Source organism: Onychostoma macrolepis, chromosome 16 (genome assembly GCF_012432095.1).
Source record: "Onychostoma macrolepis isolate SWU-2019 chromosome 16, ASM1243209v1, whole genome shotgun sequence".
NCBI classification, from domain to species: domain Eukaryota; kingdom Metazoa; phylum Chordata; class Actinopteri; order Cypriniformes; family Cyprinidae; genus Onychostoma; species Onychostoma macrolepis.
The window spans coordinates 23,106,147-23,125,070 of NC_081170.1; the positions used below are offsets into that span (position 1 = coordinate 23,106,147).

The 18,924-nt window shown below is 35.9% G+C and overlaps 1 protein-coding gene across 5 annotated transcripts in view; it reads left to right on the forward strand.

The window, feature by feature from the left end:
- osbpl3b (oxysterol binding protein-like 3b) overlaps positions 1-18,001 on the forward strand; it is a 74,281-nt gene extending 56,280 nt beyond the window's left edge. For 2 of the 5 annotated variants that reach the window (XM_058746507.1, XM_058746509.1), the window contains 12 exons: positions 901-1,008; positions 3,100-3,237; positions 5,420-5,510; positions 5,682-5,926; positions 9,612-9,749; positions 9,836-9,899; positions 10,001-10,079; positions 14,413-14,557; positions 15,241-15,385; positions 15,583-15,709; positions 16,825-16,947; positions 17,029-18,001. In XM_058746507.1, coding sequence (XP_058602490.1) covers positions 901-1,008; positions 3,100-3,237; positions 5,420-5,510; positions 5,682-5,926; positions 9,612-9,749; positions 9,836-9,899; positions 10,001-10,079; positions 14,413-14,557; positions 15,241-15,385; positions 15,583-15,709; positions 16,825-16,947; positions 17,029-17,125 — 1,500 coding nt within the window. In that variant the 3' untranslated portion in view covers positions 17,126-18,001. The other 3 variants (XM_058746508.1, XM_058746510.1, XM_058746511.1) reach the window with 3 other exon arrangements.
- The last annotated feature ends 923 nt before the right edge of the window (positions 18,002-18,924 follow it).

The following is an 18,924-nucleotide window of genomic DNA, read 5'->3' on the forward strand; positions in this document are numbered from 1 at the left end:
AAAAACATGTTGCCATGACTTGTTGATCATATCATTTTATTACAGTGTATCAATATAAAAAAATTTTTGGGGGGGTTATCAAATTCATCTTTGTTTATTTTTGTTTCCATTTGTTTGGCCCATGTCATCTAACGTGATTTTGTGCGGCAGTAGTAGCTACACACTGCCTCTACTTTTTTTTCAGTTTCATGATAAGCTGCTATATTGGAGTGTCAACCAAATCATTACTGGTGCTGAATTATTTACAATATTATCATATGTATAATATTGACAGGATATTAGTATTTCATTTTTTAACTATCACGGTTATTATCAGTACCGATATAATTGTGACACCCCTAATTCAAATTTGGCAGTTACAATCCACAAACCTAATCAATTATGAAAAACTAAAGAATGAAACCCATTTAATCATCAAAACTGTTGTGGCATATCTTCACACAGCACATTTGAATAAGTGCAAGGTTTGAGAATGTATTTCCGATTTATTTAAAATATGGGGCCATTCACACATAGACATGGGCAGTGGAATGGGGGAAAAACAAAGTCTCAAAACACATTTTTTAATATCTCGAGCACCACAAATTTAGAACACAGTGTCGTGCAAAAAACGCTGCAAAAGACGCAAACGCAGAGGTCGAAGACGTCCGTCTAGCACATTTACATAGAAAAACAATGAAAAAGTAGCGCAATTGAATGGATCTGTGTGAACGCAATCTGTGTAAATGGCCCCTAAGAGTTATTATTATTGTCTTTGCTTAGTTCTAGTAACTGTATGCCTTTGAAATAGATGAGGGTGAATAAATAATGACCTGTTTTCTTTTCATTGTTTACGGTATGTCTCATAGTTAGGAACTCTTATGTGGAAGCCATGTGAGTATCTGCTGGTTGCTTTTGCAGGCTGTAACACAGAACGCTGAGCTACGAGAGCGTCTGTGCAAGATTCACGCCGAGTCGCACATCTCTGATCCCTCTGTCCATATAAACCTCAGCCCTGGCCCCCTGCAGGTGGGTCTGGGAAATGTGCTATCATTAGTGCCATTGTCAAGACCAGACCATTTCTATAGCTGCCACCAACCGTTCTTTTCATTAGTCATCATTGCTCATTTTTCACAAGTAGAGGTTTCATTATTGTAGAAAGAATTAGCGTAAGATTTGTCAACTGAATAGTTTTTGTTACCTCGGGATAAAACCCAAGGCTCAAGTTGATTTATGCTAATTGAATCCACAGATACTCTATGGAGAGGCTGAGTCAGACTCAGTAGTGCCAGTTAATCATGTCTCTGGATAGTTTACGCCCCAAACCCACTTGCATGCTCACTAACAACCTTATATACAGCACCCACGCTTCACATGCTATTAGCATTTTGTTCCTGTGGAATTGCTATGTCAATAACCAACTTCCCTAATTGACATTCTAGTCAACATAATGCTTTTACGCTAATTAGCTTGCAAAGCTCTGCCAACTGTCTTTCCTTTTTGTCTGACTGCTTCATAACAAGTCATGATTAAAAAGAAACTGTTTGCCAATTTTGTTTTTTAACTTAGTCTTGTGCTAAGAAATATTCTCCCTCATTCTGCATTTTTGTTTTAATCTTCTGTTGAGAACTTGTATCATGTTTGCTTCGTATGTGAGCTAATGAGTTGAATCTCATGAAAGCTGCCAAGAAATATCTGAGATAAATTTCATCTCAAAATGAAAAGAAACAAATAAGAATTTATGTATCGTGTAATGAAAATGAAGCCTATTTTAAGACCAATTATATTTTTTCCATAAGGATTTTTAGGGATGCACGATATATCGGCCACCATATCGGTATCGACCGATATATGTTCATTTTTACTGTTATTGGCCTGATATGAAAATTTGGCCAATATCTTAAAGCCGTAATAGAAAAGTTGTTAATTCTTTGGGATTTATTTGCCATGTTTCAGCGATTTGTTACGGGTAGAGCTATTTTTTTGATTGGATTTTTGTAATCAGGCTCTCAAAAATTAGATAAAAAATTTGATTTAGATTTATTGGCCAACATATCGGTTATCGGCTTTGAAATATAAAGAATTATAGGTTATATCAGCCAAAATTTTCAAATCGGTGCATCCCTAAGGATTTTCATGACAATTAGGCACACATAACAGATCTCTGTAGCCCACTGCATAAAAATGCACTAACTCTCATAACTGTTGAAAAATCTCACTCTCATCCCTCTCGCTCTAAAAAAGATACTGGTGGTATTTAATAATTCACTCATAATTTATTCAAAACCTACTCATACATTTCGCGGATCAGTTTGACCCAGTGGAATGTGAGCTTATAAAACTTTTTTTTTTTTTTTTCTGGCTTAAACCATATTTTAAACATATCTGATCATTACCTTCTCATTAATTAGCGGTTTTGCAAACATTTCTATGCATTGATTATTACTGTGTTATTACCATTTTATTAATACATTCACTTTGGACTGTAGTTCAAGTTTATTTGTTAAATCTTTTATCTGTTTATAGTTTATTTATGCATGTATATTCATGTTTACCATGTTAAAAGTGTGATATGGGAAAGAGCCTAAATATACTGTATATTACAAAATATTTTTTAGACGAGTCTGACTCATAGAGAAAAAAAAAAAAAAAAGTCTACATAATATCATGTGCAAAGCCCCACTTGATATCCAGGTAAAGGTTAGCTAAGAACAAAATAAGCATTGCAATGTACATTTAAAAATAAGCTATTTAATTGTTACATTAAAATTATAAATTATTAAAATTATATTTTGATATTCTTAACCTATTTGCAAAGTTCTTCTGTGTCTAAACTGACTCGAATGCAGTAGGAGGGTTAATTTATGCTGAATTTAATATAATAAACAATGTAACTTGACTGGATTATTAAGTTCTGTATTACAGTAGTTAGGAGTATTTTTTGCATGTTACAGTAATGAGAAGTTTGGGGGATAGTGTGCTTAATTGTTATGAAAATGTTGAAAAAAATTGAATGGTTCAAAAAATAGGCATTATATAAATAATTATATATAAATTATTTCTTTTTGCTTTTCACCCATTCGGCTCTGTGACTTGAAACCATGATTTTTCTTTCTACAGAAGCAAGACTCCAGTGATGGTTCCCGTCCTCTTGTCCACCAGGTGTCTAATGAGAGCAGGGCTTCCATCACAGAGTCTCTATCAGAGTTCTTTGATGCACAGGAAGTGCTGCTGTCAGCTAGTTCTTCAGAAAATGAGGTGAGAATGAAATCCCATCTTTTCTATCAGGCCCATAAATGTGCTGCTCTAAGTGTCAGTGCAGTAAGTGTACAGCTGGGCACCAGAAGTGACCAAAATGAGTCATACACTGGAAGTATCCATGTACAACACAGTTTGGCTATAGTAGACTATACAGGTGCTGGTCATATAATTAGAATATCATCAAAAAGTTGATGTATTTCACTAATTCCATTCAAAAAGTGAAACTTGTATATTATATTCATTCATTACACACAGACTGATATATTTCAAATGTTTATTTCTTTTAATTTTGATGATTATAACTGACAACTAAGGAAAATCCCAAATTCAGTATCTCAGAAAATTAGAATATTGTGAAAAGGTTCAATATTGAAGACACCTGGTGCCACACTCTAATCAGCTAATTAACTCAAAACACCTGCAAAGGCCTGCTGACTTGACAGTTGTCCAAAAGACGACCATTGACACGTTGCACAAGGAGGGCAAGACACAAAAGGTCATTGCAAAAGAGGCTGGCTGTTCACAGAGCTCTGTACAAGCAATTAGGGATAACCGCACCCTGGAGAGGATTGTGAAACAAAAGCCATTCAAAATGTGGGGGAGATTCACAAAGAGTGGACTGCAGCTGGAGTCAGTGCTTCAAGAACCACTATGCACAGACGTATGCAAGACATGGGTTTCAGCTGTCGCATTCCTTGTGTCAAGCCACTCTTGAACAACAGACAGCGTCAGAAGCGTCTCGCCTGGGCTAAAGACAAAAAGGACTGGACTGCTGCTGAGTGGTCCAAAGTTATGTTATGTTATGTATGATAAGTAAATTTAGCATTTAGCAGAGTCTGGAGGAAGAGAGGAGATGCACACAATCCACGTTGCTTGAGGTCCAGTGTAAAGTTTCCACAGTCAGTGATGATTTGGGCTGCCATGTCATCTGCTGGTGTTGGTCCACTGTGTTTTCTGAGGTCCAAAGTCAACGCAGCCGTATACCAGGAAGTTTTAGAGCACTTCATGCTTCTTGCTGCTGACCAACTTTATGGAGATGCAGATTTCATTTTCCAACAGGACTTGGCACCTGCACACAGTGCCAAAGCAACCAGTATCTGGTTTAAGGACAAATGGTATCCCTGTTCTTAATTGGCCAGCAAACTCGCCTGACCTTAACCCCATAGAAAATCTATGGGGTATTGTGAAGGGGAAGATGCAATATGCCAGACCCAACAATGCAGAAGAGCTGAAGGCCACTATCAGAGCAACCTGGGCTCTCATAACACCTGAGCAGTGCCACAGACTGATCGACTCCATGCCACGCCGCATTGCTGCAGTAATTCAGGCAAAAGGAGCCCCAACTAAGTATTGAGTGCTGTACATGCTCATACTTTTCATTTTCATACTTTTCAGTTGACCAAGATTTCTAAAAATCCTTTCTTTGTATTGGTCTTAAGTAATATTCTAATTTTCTGAGATACTGAATTTGGGATTTTCCTTAGTTGTCAGTTATAATCATCAAAATTAAAAGAAATAAACATTTGAATATATCAGTCTGTGTGTAATGAATGAATATAATATACAAGTTTCACTTTTTGAATGGAATTAGTGAAATCAACTTTTTGATGATATTCTAATTATATGACCAGCACCTGTAGTATAGTGTCATGTTTTTAAACTCCGCTCCACGGACTGACATATTTGCCTAGCTCTACCAAATCGTCCAATAGATTTACTGCACCTCCTCAGGAGACCAGCTGCCTCTGCTTTCTCCTTCACCTCAGGCAGACATTGAACCAAACCCTATTAGTAGACAGAGGAAAGGACTAATTATATTAAACATGTAATAAGTGCTAAGCATGACATTCCACAGCTTGCCTGCCATCCCTGCTTTCTCACTCTAACTTCATTTCTGCCTCATATTGAGGCCGACCTGCTCAAGCATGTCCTGTAGCAGAAGTAATATGAAAATTGAGATAATTGCTTCTCTCTAAAAATACCTCATGCAGAATTAGGCTTCTGCAAGAATTTGTATCACAAAAAACTTTTCCATTTTTTTCCATTGGAGTCATGTGGTTTATTAAAGAGTGCGGAGAGATGCACATGTTGATGATTTTCAGCTGCTAGGTGGACTGTGATACATTTATATTGTCAAAGAGCCAAACACCTGTAATGATGATGTGTGGTTTCCTGCTAGCCTTCGGAAGATGACTCATATATCAGTGACATCAGTGACAACGTGTCTATGGATAACTACAGCAACGAGGTGGAGAATGAGAGACTTACAGGTGGGTGTCATTGATTATTTCAAAGATTCAGTGGGAATTTCTTACGGTCTACATTTGAGGGATTTGGTGTGTTCAGAAAAAGCACTGACAAGCAATTTTAACATGCCTGAACTGAAACTTCCTAAGACATTTCTAGAGATCAGGCTCCTGAACTCCGTTTTTCTTTTTCAGCTTGTGTAGAGAACGGTGGTTCTCAGGAACAGCGGCGGTCTCGTCTTCCCTCCCCCAGTCCCAACACCAGCAACATCAGCCTGTGGAACATCCTGAAGAACAACATCGGGAAGGACTTGTCTAAAGTAGCCATGCCTGTTCAACTCAACGAACCGCTCAACACACTGCAGAGACTGTGTGAGGAACTGGAGTACAGCGAACTGCTGGACAAGGCTGCACACACACAGGACCCGTTTGAGCGCATGGTAGGAAGAGGTCACACACATAATTGCGCAAACCTATTTGCATATGTAAAGTGTTTGGATTCAGGAACACGCATAAACTTGCATTATTATTTGAGCTAATCCCAGTCATTGTGCACATTCAGATAAAAAGAAATGTTGCCATCCAAATAGTGAATGCTAGAAATGCTAAGAGATGTGCATTTTTGGTGCAAATATGTCACTGTCAATCACTGTCATTTGTGAATGCAAAGCATTCTGGTTTTGCTTTATGTTCACATTTGAATGTCCATACAAAGCTAAGGTAACGAATCATCACTGAGGAAGAGATGAGAGCTTAGGATTTGCATAATAAAGCATAATACAAGCATAAAAACTACTGTCAAATAGGACCAAAATAGAAATTTTCTCGTTTAAATGCACTTCCTTAAAATATCTCATGAAAGTGAGATCTCATCCTCATTGCATATTAATAGTCTAATAATATTGTCATGTTCAATTTAAATCCCTATTATGTAGGCCCCTATGAAATCTTTTTTTTTTTCCTTTTTAATTTTTGAAGACTTTTTAATGGTTAAATTAAATTGTATTCATCAAAAACATGTCTAATTAATTGAAATCATGAAACTTACAATATTAAACAGCAATTTATAAAAAGTTGAACTAAAATACATTTTTAAGGCCCTATAAAATGTTTTATCTTTCTGCTAAATAAATTTTGGTAAATATTCCTTTAAAAATAATGTTTCAATAATTGTATTATTAGCAGTAGTGCTATCATTACATGAAGTAGTATTTTTGTCACGGTTTCTTCAAGTTAAACTTAACTTTTATTTAGACGGGTTGCTGTGAAGGCCTTTAGGTTTCTGTTTGTATATGACATGATGATAGTTTTACTCAAAAGAAATGGTAAATTACTCATTAAGTGACTCAGAGCAGTTCTACAGGTTTTGTTCATATATGTTCATGTACTCATATATTGAGGCGGCAGAGGCTGAAAACAGTGTTTTCGTGCATGTTAAATGAAAATGTGCGTCTGCGCCATACATTCACATAGAGACACGCAGAACATGCAGGATTCATATTTAAAATGTATTTTTGCTGATTAATATTCACAGACATTAGTCCAAATCGTGTTTTGATTTAAGTGACATTCCCTCTTATACTGTAAATTCCGTTTTTAAGATTCCGTCTGCATTGTCCACATTGTGGAAATAATATGTAAAAATAATATAATATTAAAGAAATATAACATTACTAGTGCTGTCAAACGATTAATCGATTAATGTGTGAATATTACAATATTAACAGTAAACAATATATCCAATACTCAAATTATATATAAGCATATAAAAATAAAATAAATTGTTTTGATATAATATAGTATTATAATATTTTGTTATATATAATTTTTAGTGCTGTCAAACGATTAATTGCTATTAATTGCATCCAAAATAAAAGTTTTGTTTACATAATATATATGTGTGTGTACTGTGTATATTTATTAATGATATATAAATTCACACGCATGCGTGTATATATTTAAGAAAAAATATGTTATTTGTATATTAAATATATTTATATATAATATAAATTATATATAAATATTTACATGTAAATATTGGTTATTGAGTATTGGATATATTGTTTACTGTTAATATTGTAATATTCACACATTCATAGTCTGACTTCAAGTTATAACAACCATTATGTTACAATGATATACCATAATACAGTATTATATCACAATAATTTTATATTAATGGTATATTATCATTACATTGTATGTTTGCTATTAATATTGTAAAGTTCACAAACACAAACACACACACACACACACACACACACACATCCGTAGTCTGACTTATGGTGCCACAATGCATTAGACTTTATTAGCCTGATGTGATTGTCTAGGAGTAGAGTGATTCTTTTGAAAGCCTGTCTTATCCAGGCTCATCATCATGGGATCCACTGTTACTCATGAGAACATGATTACTGTTCAGAAATCATTCTCCCTGCTTGGAAATGTGCTTTAGTCAGCTGCACTCTACTGTATCCAGTGACACTCTGAGTACCCATCATCGTTCTTAGTCTCTTGAGGAAAAAAGCAATCCTCTGTCTCAGTTTAAATCATAGCTTCAGCTTTCGAATTGCACTAATGTCTAGGTCAGTAGCTTTTCAGTATGCTAAGTTTAATAACAAGAGACAAAGACAGCTGGAATTTCAAGTCAACATGATAATTGATCTGTTTACTCAATGCACATTCTTGGTCTTGTTCTGTTATTTCATAAAAGAAATTGTCTTCAGCCAAAAAAATACATTTCTCCACCTCTGATATGACTTTCAGTCTTAGCTGATGTCACATAGGCCACATTTTCCCTCAGTTAATTGGCTAAAGAAAATATTTCTGGTACTGAATGGAAATGAGGTACACTAGAGCTCCTTGGTTATCACAGTAATTTATTGGCAGTTAACATTAATATAACGAAGGTTACAGCAATAATGGCGCATAATGACATGACAGGTTTGAAAAAGTAGCGTTACCATTGGGATATTTTGAAATTATTATTGTTTTTATTTTTTTATTTTTTTGAAAACATGACTTTCGGCTTTTATATGCCTGTCAAAAAGTCTCCTGGGTTCTGGAGGTGTTCCAGAAGAGGACTCGTCCTCCACAATCAAATGCAAAGTCACATTAAAGTCTAAAACACTGACTTTACCTATTCCAATCAATTCCCAATAGATGAAAAACAAGTCCAGACTATATGTTTTGTTTCATGCCAGATTCTGAAAATAAAATAGGTTGTGAATTCAATTTTACCTGCCAGACAGATAAGAAGCAATGTCATTTCAATAAGTTCTTAAAGGAGGAGTTCACCCAAAAACAAGATTAACATGTACTCACCCTCAGGCAGTTTAAAGTGTGAACAGATTTGGAGAAATTTAGCATTACATCACTTGCTCACCAGTGAATCCTCTGCAGTGAATGGGTGCCGTCAGAACGAGAGTCAAAACAGCTGATAAAAACATCACAATAATCCACAAGTAATCCACACGACTCCAGTCCACCAATTAACACCTTGTAAAGCGAAAAGCTGTGTGTTTGTAATAAACAAATTCATCATTAACGCATTTTTAACTTCAAACTTGCTTGCGGGTCCTCTAGGCATAATATTGTTTATTTTCAGTCATTTCACCTGAATCTGGAAAGAAATATGCAGGAACCCAGCATTGTTTACAAGTGAAACCAGTCCACAACAGTCCTAAACAAATACATTGGTGTATTTTGATGTGACAGGACAATAGGGCATGGACATTTTTACTGGAGGAAGCTTTATTATGGATTATGGACTCGTAATTTGGCCAGAAGTGACGTTTTCAAGTTAAAAAGCCATAATGATGGATGTTTCTCTTACAAACATTTCACTTTACAAGATGTTAGTTGATGGACTGGACTTTTGGATTATTGTGATGTTTTTATCAGCTGTTTGATTTCTTGTTCTGACGGCACCCATTCACTGCAGATGATTCACTGGTGAGCAAGTGATGTAATGCTAAATTTCTCTGAATCAAATTCAGTTACTATACATTTTGGATACCCTGATGGTGAGTAGATTTTTAGCAGATTTTCATTTTTGGGTGAATTAACTATCCCTTTAATAAAAAATGGACAACATACATAACTAAATGTGCTGTGCTCTGTTTGTAGGTGTACATCGCTACATTTGCTGTGTCCGGCTATGCTTCAAGTTACTACAGAGCTGGAGGAAAACCCTTTAATCCAGTGTTGGGTGAGACCTACGAGTGTGATCGTCCAGACAAAGGCTTTCGTTTTGTGGCGGAGCAGGTAGGATGCTCTCTGTAAGCTGTAATTGTGAGCAGGTTTGTGAACGTGTGTACAGCTCTCATAGCTGCTCTGCTTTCATCCTCCAGGTCAGCCATCACCCCCCCATTTCTGCCTGTCATGCCGAATCTAAAAACTTCATCTTTTGGCAAGGTAACAGCACACTAATAATACCAGGCTTATTGTGCCAGTACAAATTAGCTAATGTTGTCTGTAGATATGAAGCTGAGTGTGTTATATGTGACTGATTTTAGACGTGAGGTGGAGGAATAAGTTTTGGGGAAAGTCAATGGAGATTGTACCTGTAGGAACTTCTCATGTGGTTCTTCCTGGGTGAGTTCTTTATTTTTGTCTGTTTATTAAATTCACACACTGCTCTGCTCTTTTTGGCTCAAGCCATGCCTGAGGTGTTAAAGCATCTCAAGCTCTAAGGTTCAATGTTCTTACTGCAGAATAGAAATACTGCAGTGGAATTTTACAGCCAGATGGCAAACTAATTTACACAAACATTAATTATACATCTCTGCAGATAACTTTTCTAAAATGGTCAGATTGTTACAAATTAGTTGCATTACCATTGACTGCACTTTCTAAAAACTCTACAAAAATAAGAAAGTGACACGCAATAAATTATTCAGTGCTTTGAACAAATTTATAACAACATGACATAAATTGCTGTCGTTTCTGTAAAAGAATGAATCATCCAAAATAATTAGAACATTTCCGAGAACTCCTTTTTTAAATGTGTGTGTGTTTAAATATTGATGTTTATGCACAGCATGCAGTTACAGTGCAACTATAGTGTCTTTTTGGAACATGTGAGTCTATCAGAGAATGCAAGTCTCCTCATGTTTTGAGTTTTTTGGTGTTCGACACAGTTGCGCCATGTTTATATTGCAAGCGAGTAACATGCTGTGACAAATCACCGCTCATCTATATCAAATTAGTTCATTTAAATGTATTCCACATATTAGCACTATATGCTTATAATACAATATACAAAGAGAACTCGGTAACAGTAATTTGTGGCTGTTTGTTCATAAATTCATATTTAATTGATTATTGTGACACAACGGTTCAATTAACTGTTTAAGTGTCTCATTTCATATAATTAGTTTATATTATATCATATATAGAATACATATGTCAGTGAAAACTCATAACATTCATTATCACAAAAAAATTAGAGAGGGTGATCAGAACAGGGGATCTTGTATCACCCAGAGGGAACTTATTTTGTGTTAATTACCGAATGATTGTACATTACACCCATTATTACAGTGTATGTCTGTTTACCGTCTAAGTAAATAAATGGGCATAGACTATTGATTTGAATTGAAAAAAAAAAAAAAAACTGACAAAATATGCACTATATACTACAAAGTGTGGATAACAAGAAGTTGTCCTTTGCTCATAAGTGGCTATTAAAAGTGGCTATTTAACAGGGGACTGGGGCCAATTAGGGGCGATGACTTAAAGTGATTTATAATAAGACAAAACAAAAATTTAACTAAAAAGTATGTATATATATTTCTTAATTCACCCCCTCAACAACTGTATTGAAAACCTGGATATATGAGGAAACCTAATTTTAAAAGTATGATTTCTAGACCTGGAAAAAGTCATGTAAATTAGTACAATAGTAAAACTCCATGTGTGAATGAATATACAGAATGAAAATGAATATATATTTTTCTATTTATGCCAAACTATAATATTTTATAAAAATTGTGAGTAAAAATATTTTTGACAGTTTTGAATACGTTACTAGTCAGAAACAGTAACCTGATGTCTTGGTGGTGTTTTGGCTAAACCAAGTGCGAACAGATTGTAGTCTGGGTAATTTGTATCTTTAATGATGGCGTTGTCCAAATTGTAGCAGCAGCAGCTGTGGTTGATGTTGTCAGTGTCCTTTTTCACCCTAAGCATTGGAGCTGTTATTTTTCCTGGAAACAGCAGACTGGGGCAGCGAGGCGTTGAAGTTGTCAGTGACAACAGCAGCCAGTTACTCAGCAGCACACATTGTAATGACATATGATGACGGACTGTCTGTGCCGAGTGGGTTGTGGCGCTTCCACTGTTCTACAGGTTTTACAGATCCTGTGAATGGAGCTCAGTGTCCTCCACCAAACTCAGCTTATAATGAAAAGTTACAATGCGTTATAGTTTTGGTGATTTACTGTTGTTTTGTTTTGGAAATTTGTCTGCAACAAGTACTTGGGGTCTGAACAGTAAATACCATCAAATGAATATTAGTGGAGGCTAAATGGGTTTTTCAGTAAATAGTGCCAAGATCTAGATTAGGGCAGCTGATGATGTGCACTATAAAACTGATCACAGCTCTCTGGAATACTTCATTCTGATTGGTCGATTATTGCATTCTGTGTTCTAATAGCCTTTGTATAATGACTTCTGAACTGTATAATTGACATTTGTTGTCCCAGGCATCTGATTCTTAAATAGTTTCCATGTCTCTCGTATCACTCCAAGCTCTCTTCTTTCTCGCATAATAAAATAAGTTCACTCAAATCAACATTTCATTCCTGATTATTTATTTACAAGTAGCCATAAAAGAGGAAAACAGAGTCAGCTGGTCATTCATGCAAAATATTCTGGGCTATCTTAGACTCCGCCAGTTCGTGTTTTGGGTCCTGATCACCCTGTCAAGGTTAGCCAGGAATATATTTAAAGGGGTGGTTTACTGCTTTTTTTCTTTGCTTGTTTGTTTTCATGGGGTGCAATATAACATGTCTTCGTGTTTCGTTTGTTAAAAAACGCCTTATTTTTCATATATTTCACCTTTATTGTAAGCCGCTTTCTCCTCTGTCATTTGAACGACCGGTTGACTTCCTGATTCTCTGAAACCACTCCCTCAGAAACAGGCAATGGGCTCAGATTGGTTAGTTGGGCCGGTGTGTTGTGATTGGCTAAACTGCGTACTGCACATTGTCCGGAAACGTCACGCCCATTACCTTCACGGGCGACAGTTGCATGTGCTCGGTCAAATGTAAATAATGGTGTCAATATTGCCGTATCAGTTTGAGCCAGAATCAGACCCAGAAAGTGGTAATGAAGAGAGTCAAGCAGAACTTCCGTAAGCACGGCTCTTACAAACGTTTCTGAATGGAAGTTTGCTGTTGTGATTACATATCAATTTTTGAAGTTTGTACACGTTTGTCTTATACACACAAAATAGCATCGAACTAACTGGCTACTATAACCAAACAGTGTTGGCTTGTGTTTACGTTCTTGATCAAATCGAAAAATTACGTCATAAAGTATACATGGAAAATACATTTACAAAATTAGTACATAATTACAAATTCGGGTCCAAAATGTTTGTACGCGTTTGTCAAAGACACACGAAATAGCATTTAACTAACTGGCTACTAAAGCCAGTGTTGGCATTTGTTTACGTCCTTGATAAAACTAAAACATTACGTCTGAAATTATACATGCAAATACATTTAAAATTATGAAATCTTACTTACAGGTTGTGGCCCAACAACTGCTGCCTCTGGTTTTAAAGTTGGAACCGCTGCATGTTTTAGTAATAGTTTCTGTGTGAATCCGGCATTGAACTCGTGTAGATTCTGGAAGCTGTCTTCCGTAGAGAGCTGAATTAGGATTGTAATTGTCAGGAACATAATCAAACATAAATTTTAACCATTGTTGACGAACTACAGCGTCCGTAGGAAGCCCGCACACAGAAGACCTGACAGCTGGGTGAAAATAACACCGTTTCGATGGCATGACTACAACTCTCCACTATAACTCTTCCTCTTCGACAAAGCCGCAGAACATGGCCTTGCCCCCTTTTTTGCATGTTCCGGAGGGAGGGGTTGATGGGTTTTTTACGTATGCAACCCGGGAAGTATCTCGTAGTCCCATAGGAGTCGTTTTTGTAGGCATTAAACTTCCTGATTTTTAAAAGACGATATCTCCGCTTATGTTGAACTTTCAGCGCCTCAACTTTGCAGATACTGTTCATGCACCAACAGCAACATTACACACTATTTAAAATGAAAAAAGTGAAATCGCAGTAAACCACCCCTTTAACATAAGTCAGCAACGCTGGAATTTGATCAAAAATATGTAGTAAATACAATTTAAAATAACTGTTTTCTATTTGAATATATTTTAAAATGTAATTTATTCCTGTGGTGGCGAAGCTGAATTTTCAGCATCATTACTCCAGTCTTCAGTGTCACATGATCCTTCCGATATGCAGATTTGCATATTAAAAGTTCAAAAGAACAGCATTTATTTCAAATAGAAATTTAGGTGTAACAGTGTAAACACCTTTATTTTCATTTTTGATTGCATCTTTGCTGAATAAAAGTGTACATTTCTTTTAAAAACAATTTTACCGACCCAAAACTTTTGAGTAGTAGCATAAATATCCTAAACATAAATACAATAAAAGCAAATGAGACATACAAAAATTTGCTGCTATTATTTGAAAAATTATTTTAGATATGTTTACTTAAAAGCTTTTTTTTTTAAATTGTGGATTTTATTTATAGACATACAGAAGTTAACTAACACTAATAACTAACACTTCTGTTAATCAGATAATCTAGCATGATTATCATCCAATATTCTCAGAATGACAAAATACTGGCCTAAATATGTATGTACACTCACACGTTCCTCTCACCTTCAGCTTCGGAGATCACTATGAATGGAATAAAGTGACATCATGTATTCATAACATTCTGAGTGGGCAGCGCTGGATCGAGCACTACGGAGAAATCTCCATCAAAAACTCCAACAGTGAAAAATGCCAGTGCAAAGTCACCTTCATCAAGGTCAGCTGCCTCTGCTTTTTGTCCATCCTGAGAAAAAAAAATACATTCTGAAATGTTTCATTTTTTGATATTCTTAAGGTTTCTTTACACAAATGTATTGGACCAAATGTTGTTGTGATTCAAACCTGCCACACGTGTAGGTCACACATGACCCAAAACATGTCAGTCAACTCTTCCTGGCCTTTCAGAGAGCGCCACATTCCTTAGCATCTAATGAGGGATCCGTGAGGCACAGTTGAAATAATTGAACTCAGACACTGAGGTCTTTAAAGACTTCCAGCAGACTTCAAGGACAACGGGCCAGGCTTTACTGGGGGTTGAAGAAAAGACAGAAAGAGATCAGACAGGAGATCAATTAGGGCAAAGGAGAGCAAGATCACAACAAGAAACGGGACAGAATGAGATTCTACACAAGTCAGATAATTATTCATGGTTCATCCCCCCTGAGATTCATTAAGCTCACTCTCTGACTCAAGTATGACATCTGCTGGAGATCTCCTCCATCTGACCTTGCTGTTAAATGTCACTGTTCATTATAACGTCACATTAGTGATACCTTGATGGAGAATTAATTCTGTATTTGTTTAGCATCAGTATAATTAACCCAGGTGGTCTGGTTTAAATATATTACACACTTCTTTGTTTGGAGGTGCTCTGATCAAACGCGTCTGTGCCCTTCATAGGCAAAGTACTGGAACTCCAGCATGAACGAGGTGGAGGGGGCTGTCACAGATCACAAAGGGAAAGTCGTGCACAAGCTGTTTGGGAAATGGCACGAGGGGATGTACTGCGGCAGCCCACCCTCTGCTACCTGCATCTGGAGGACGAGTAGGAACCAACACACACACACACACACACACACACACACACACACACAGAGTCTGCCCTATTTTTTAGATGTGCCTCATTTTTCTGGTGCCTGCTGGCTGATGTATTTCACAGACAATACAATTTATAATTTCATAATGTATTTAAATGAAAACATTTTAATGTTAGCTTTTATTTGTGTGTGTTTATACATACAGATCCCATGCCTCCTGACTATGAGCAGTACTACGGTTTCACTAGGTTTGCTATGGAGCTCAATGAGCTCGACCCTCTTACCAAACTACTTCTTCCACCCACAGACACCAGACTACGGTTCGACCAGAGGTATTGCCAATGAAAGCTTTTATAAAAACATATAACTTTTAATAATTCTGATTAATTTTACTTTCACCTTTTATACATAATAGATTACAAAAGCCGCTAACAGCAGTTGGACTATACTGTGCTGATAAATATAATGTAATTTTTAAATGATACCAGTTGGTGAAACTTGGCCTAAAGAAATAAAAACGTAACTAAAAATAACAATGATTGAATAAATGAAAGGAAAAAAAAAACTAAATTGAATATTAAAAACTGTTTTGACCTTGGTTTATAATATGAAACTAGAGTCAGAATATCCAATGGGCAGTTGATCTACTGCATCATTTTAATATTATTTATATGCTATAATATTTCTAATGCTTTATCATTTTTAATTTTAGATTTTCCTCATTTTTAATCTTTTATTTTTACATTTTAGTTTAAGTTTTGGTAATTTTGCAATGTGCTTTTGTCATTTTATTATTTTTTGTTTTTAAAAATATTTCTATTTAGCTTTAATTTATTTGTATTTCAGTTTTTAGTTTTAGTAATTTTAGTACTTATACTTATTTCAGTTAGTTGCCAAGGCAGAATTTCTAATTTTCATTAAAAAAAATTTAAGTGTATCATCTGATATTTATATTTCAGTCTATTTCTTCTTTTTTTCTATAAATAAAAAATATTTTTAATAGTTTTAATATTAGTTTTAATTAACAATATTGCAGTAGATGAGACCACTGCCAAATAAACTGGACAATTATCAGTACTTTAAAGTTTCAGTATCTCAGAAGAAACTAAAATGTGATTATTAAAAATATATGCCATGAATATGGAGTTATTTGAGTGCACACTAATAACAATGATTAATTCATATTGATGAGCTAAGCTGTCGCCATTATAAGTTTTGTTATTGTAATTTTACAACTCGCATACTGAAGTGTGACAATTCTTTTGGATACTGTAGAAAAACTATGCTACGAGTAATTTTGACATACATAGTTGGAGTTATTCCGACATAAATGTGTCACAGCCGATGAGACCGGACAGAACCTTCAGGGCCACCAGACAATGACATCAATGCATCAGTCATGCTACGCAAGGACAAATGAATTTCATGAGACTGTTTGTGTCTACAGGTTATTGGAGGAAGGGAACGTTGAATCTGCAGAGGTGCAGAAGCAGAGAATCGAACAGCTGCAGCGAGAGAGACGCAGAGTCCTGGAGGAGAACCACTTGACACATCAACCTCGATTCTTCCAGTATGAACGATCTACCCTACTTACTGTCTTTATAGGAAAATACATTACACAGCTAACTATTTTCTGCTTTATCACCAACAGGAAGTCCAAAGATGACACCTGGGTGAGCAACAACACTTACTGGGAGTTAAGGAAAGATCCTGGATTCAGTAACCTTGACTGTCCAGTCCTCTGGTAACTCAGAGGCAGCCAATATACATCTGTGCTCACTGTTGCCTGCTCTTATCTGTTCTGGCCGACATTACAGCTTCAAGAGACAACACACACCTTTTAAAGTGAGGTAGAGACTGATAAAGCTGTGAGAGACTGGTGGCTGATTGTTTCAAATCATTCCTTAATATTTATAATTTAATGTCCCAACAGTTCAGTTGCCTTAATATGCTTAAATTATGTTTTAGTTTCTTTTATGCAAATGGATTCCTTGGAAGTATGAGAAATATGCAATCCTGGCCCAGTGTTTTTTTTTTGTTTTGTTTTTTGTTTTATGTGCATTGTAAGTAGCACAAGAAACCAAGAGAAAAACTGTTGGATTGTGGTCCCTTGTGGCTAAATATAGTACTGCAGGTGACCGCATAAAAAAGATGTATATAGTATGTTGTCAGAACAAAACTGCGTCGTCTACCTCTTAAAATCAAACTGTCGAGGAATTTGATGTATATTAGAATATGAATATAATACATATAATGCCTTATATTAAATTATATACATTTACTTTGCTAGAACTTTTAATCAAATCCAATGTATCGTCACAAAGTATTGTAATTTTACAACCGCCTTTTACTCTGAGACACTTGAATGAACAAAATGTTTGAGGTTCTCAGAAAACTTTATATTCATCTTAACTTATTCACAAGACTGACAGATGGCTCAACAATACTGAACATTACCATCACACATGTGAGCCTGGCAGTGTTTTAAAGCTTCTTCCACACGGTTTGACCTGTAACCTGTGCTCATTTCACTACGCACTACGACGAATGATGTTGGGGGACTGGGGTACTTGCGTGTTGATCGCTGCAGCGTTTCCTCTGTCCTTCAATAAAGTCTCACTTTAAACAAAACCCCTTTTGGAACTTTTTTTTTTATTATTAAAGAGTGTAGTGCAGTGATTCACATTTTCATTTGGTTCAGCCAATGAATATGGGGCACTGAAGTTTCAGATTTTGTAGTCTGGGATTTTCTGTCACAACAGAAGATGAAATTATAAATGTACTGCTATGAATCAGTTTGCATGCAAAGGCATCATCCCTGAGCTGTTATTCGTGTAGACTTTTTAAAAAATTTTATTGTGGTTGAGGAAAAACCTTGACAACCCACAATATTTCCTGCTGACATATGCATTGCAGCACTGGGTTTTATGAGTCATACAGTTAAAGAAGAGATTTAAAATGAGTTAAAAAGGGAAAGGAGATGAAAAAATAGTGGGGCTAATACTAAAACTAGATTAAGAGAATTTAATGAAATAATACACAAACATTTTTGGTTCCAGTAGTAAATACAGGTGCATCTCAATAAATTAGAATGTCATGGAAAAGTTCATTTATTTCAGTAATTCAACTCAAATTGTGAAACTCGTATTAAATAAATTCAATGCACACAGACTGAAGTAGTTTAAGTCTTTGGTTCTTTTAATTGTGATGATTTTGGCTCACATTTAACAAAAACCCACCAATTCACTATCTCAACAAATTAGAATATGGTGACATGCCAATCAGCTAATCAACTCAAAACACCTGCAAAGGTTTCCTGAGCCTTCAAAATGGTCTCTCAGTTTGGTTCACTAGGCTACACAATCATGGGGAAGACTGCTGATCTGACTGTTGTCCAGAAGACAATCATAGACACCCTTCACAAGGAGGGTAACACACAAACATTCATTGCCAAAGAAGCTGGCTGTTCACAGAGTGCTGTATCCAAGAATGTTAACAGAAAGTTGAGTGGAAGGAAAAAGTGTGGAAGAAAAAGATGCACAACCAA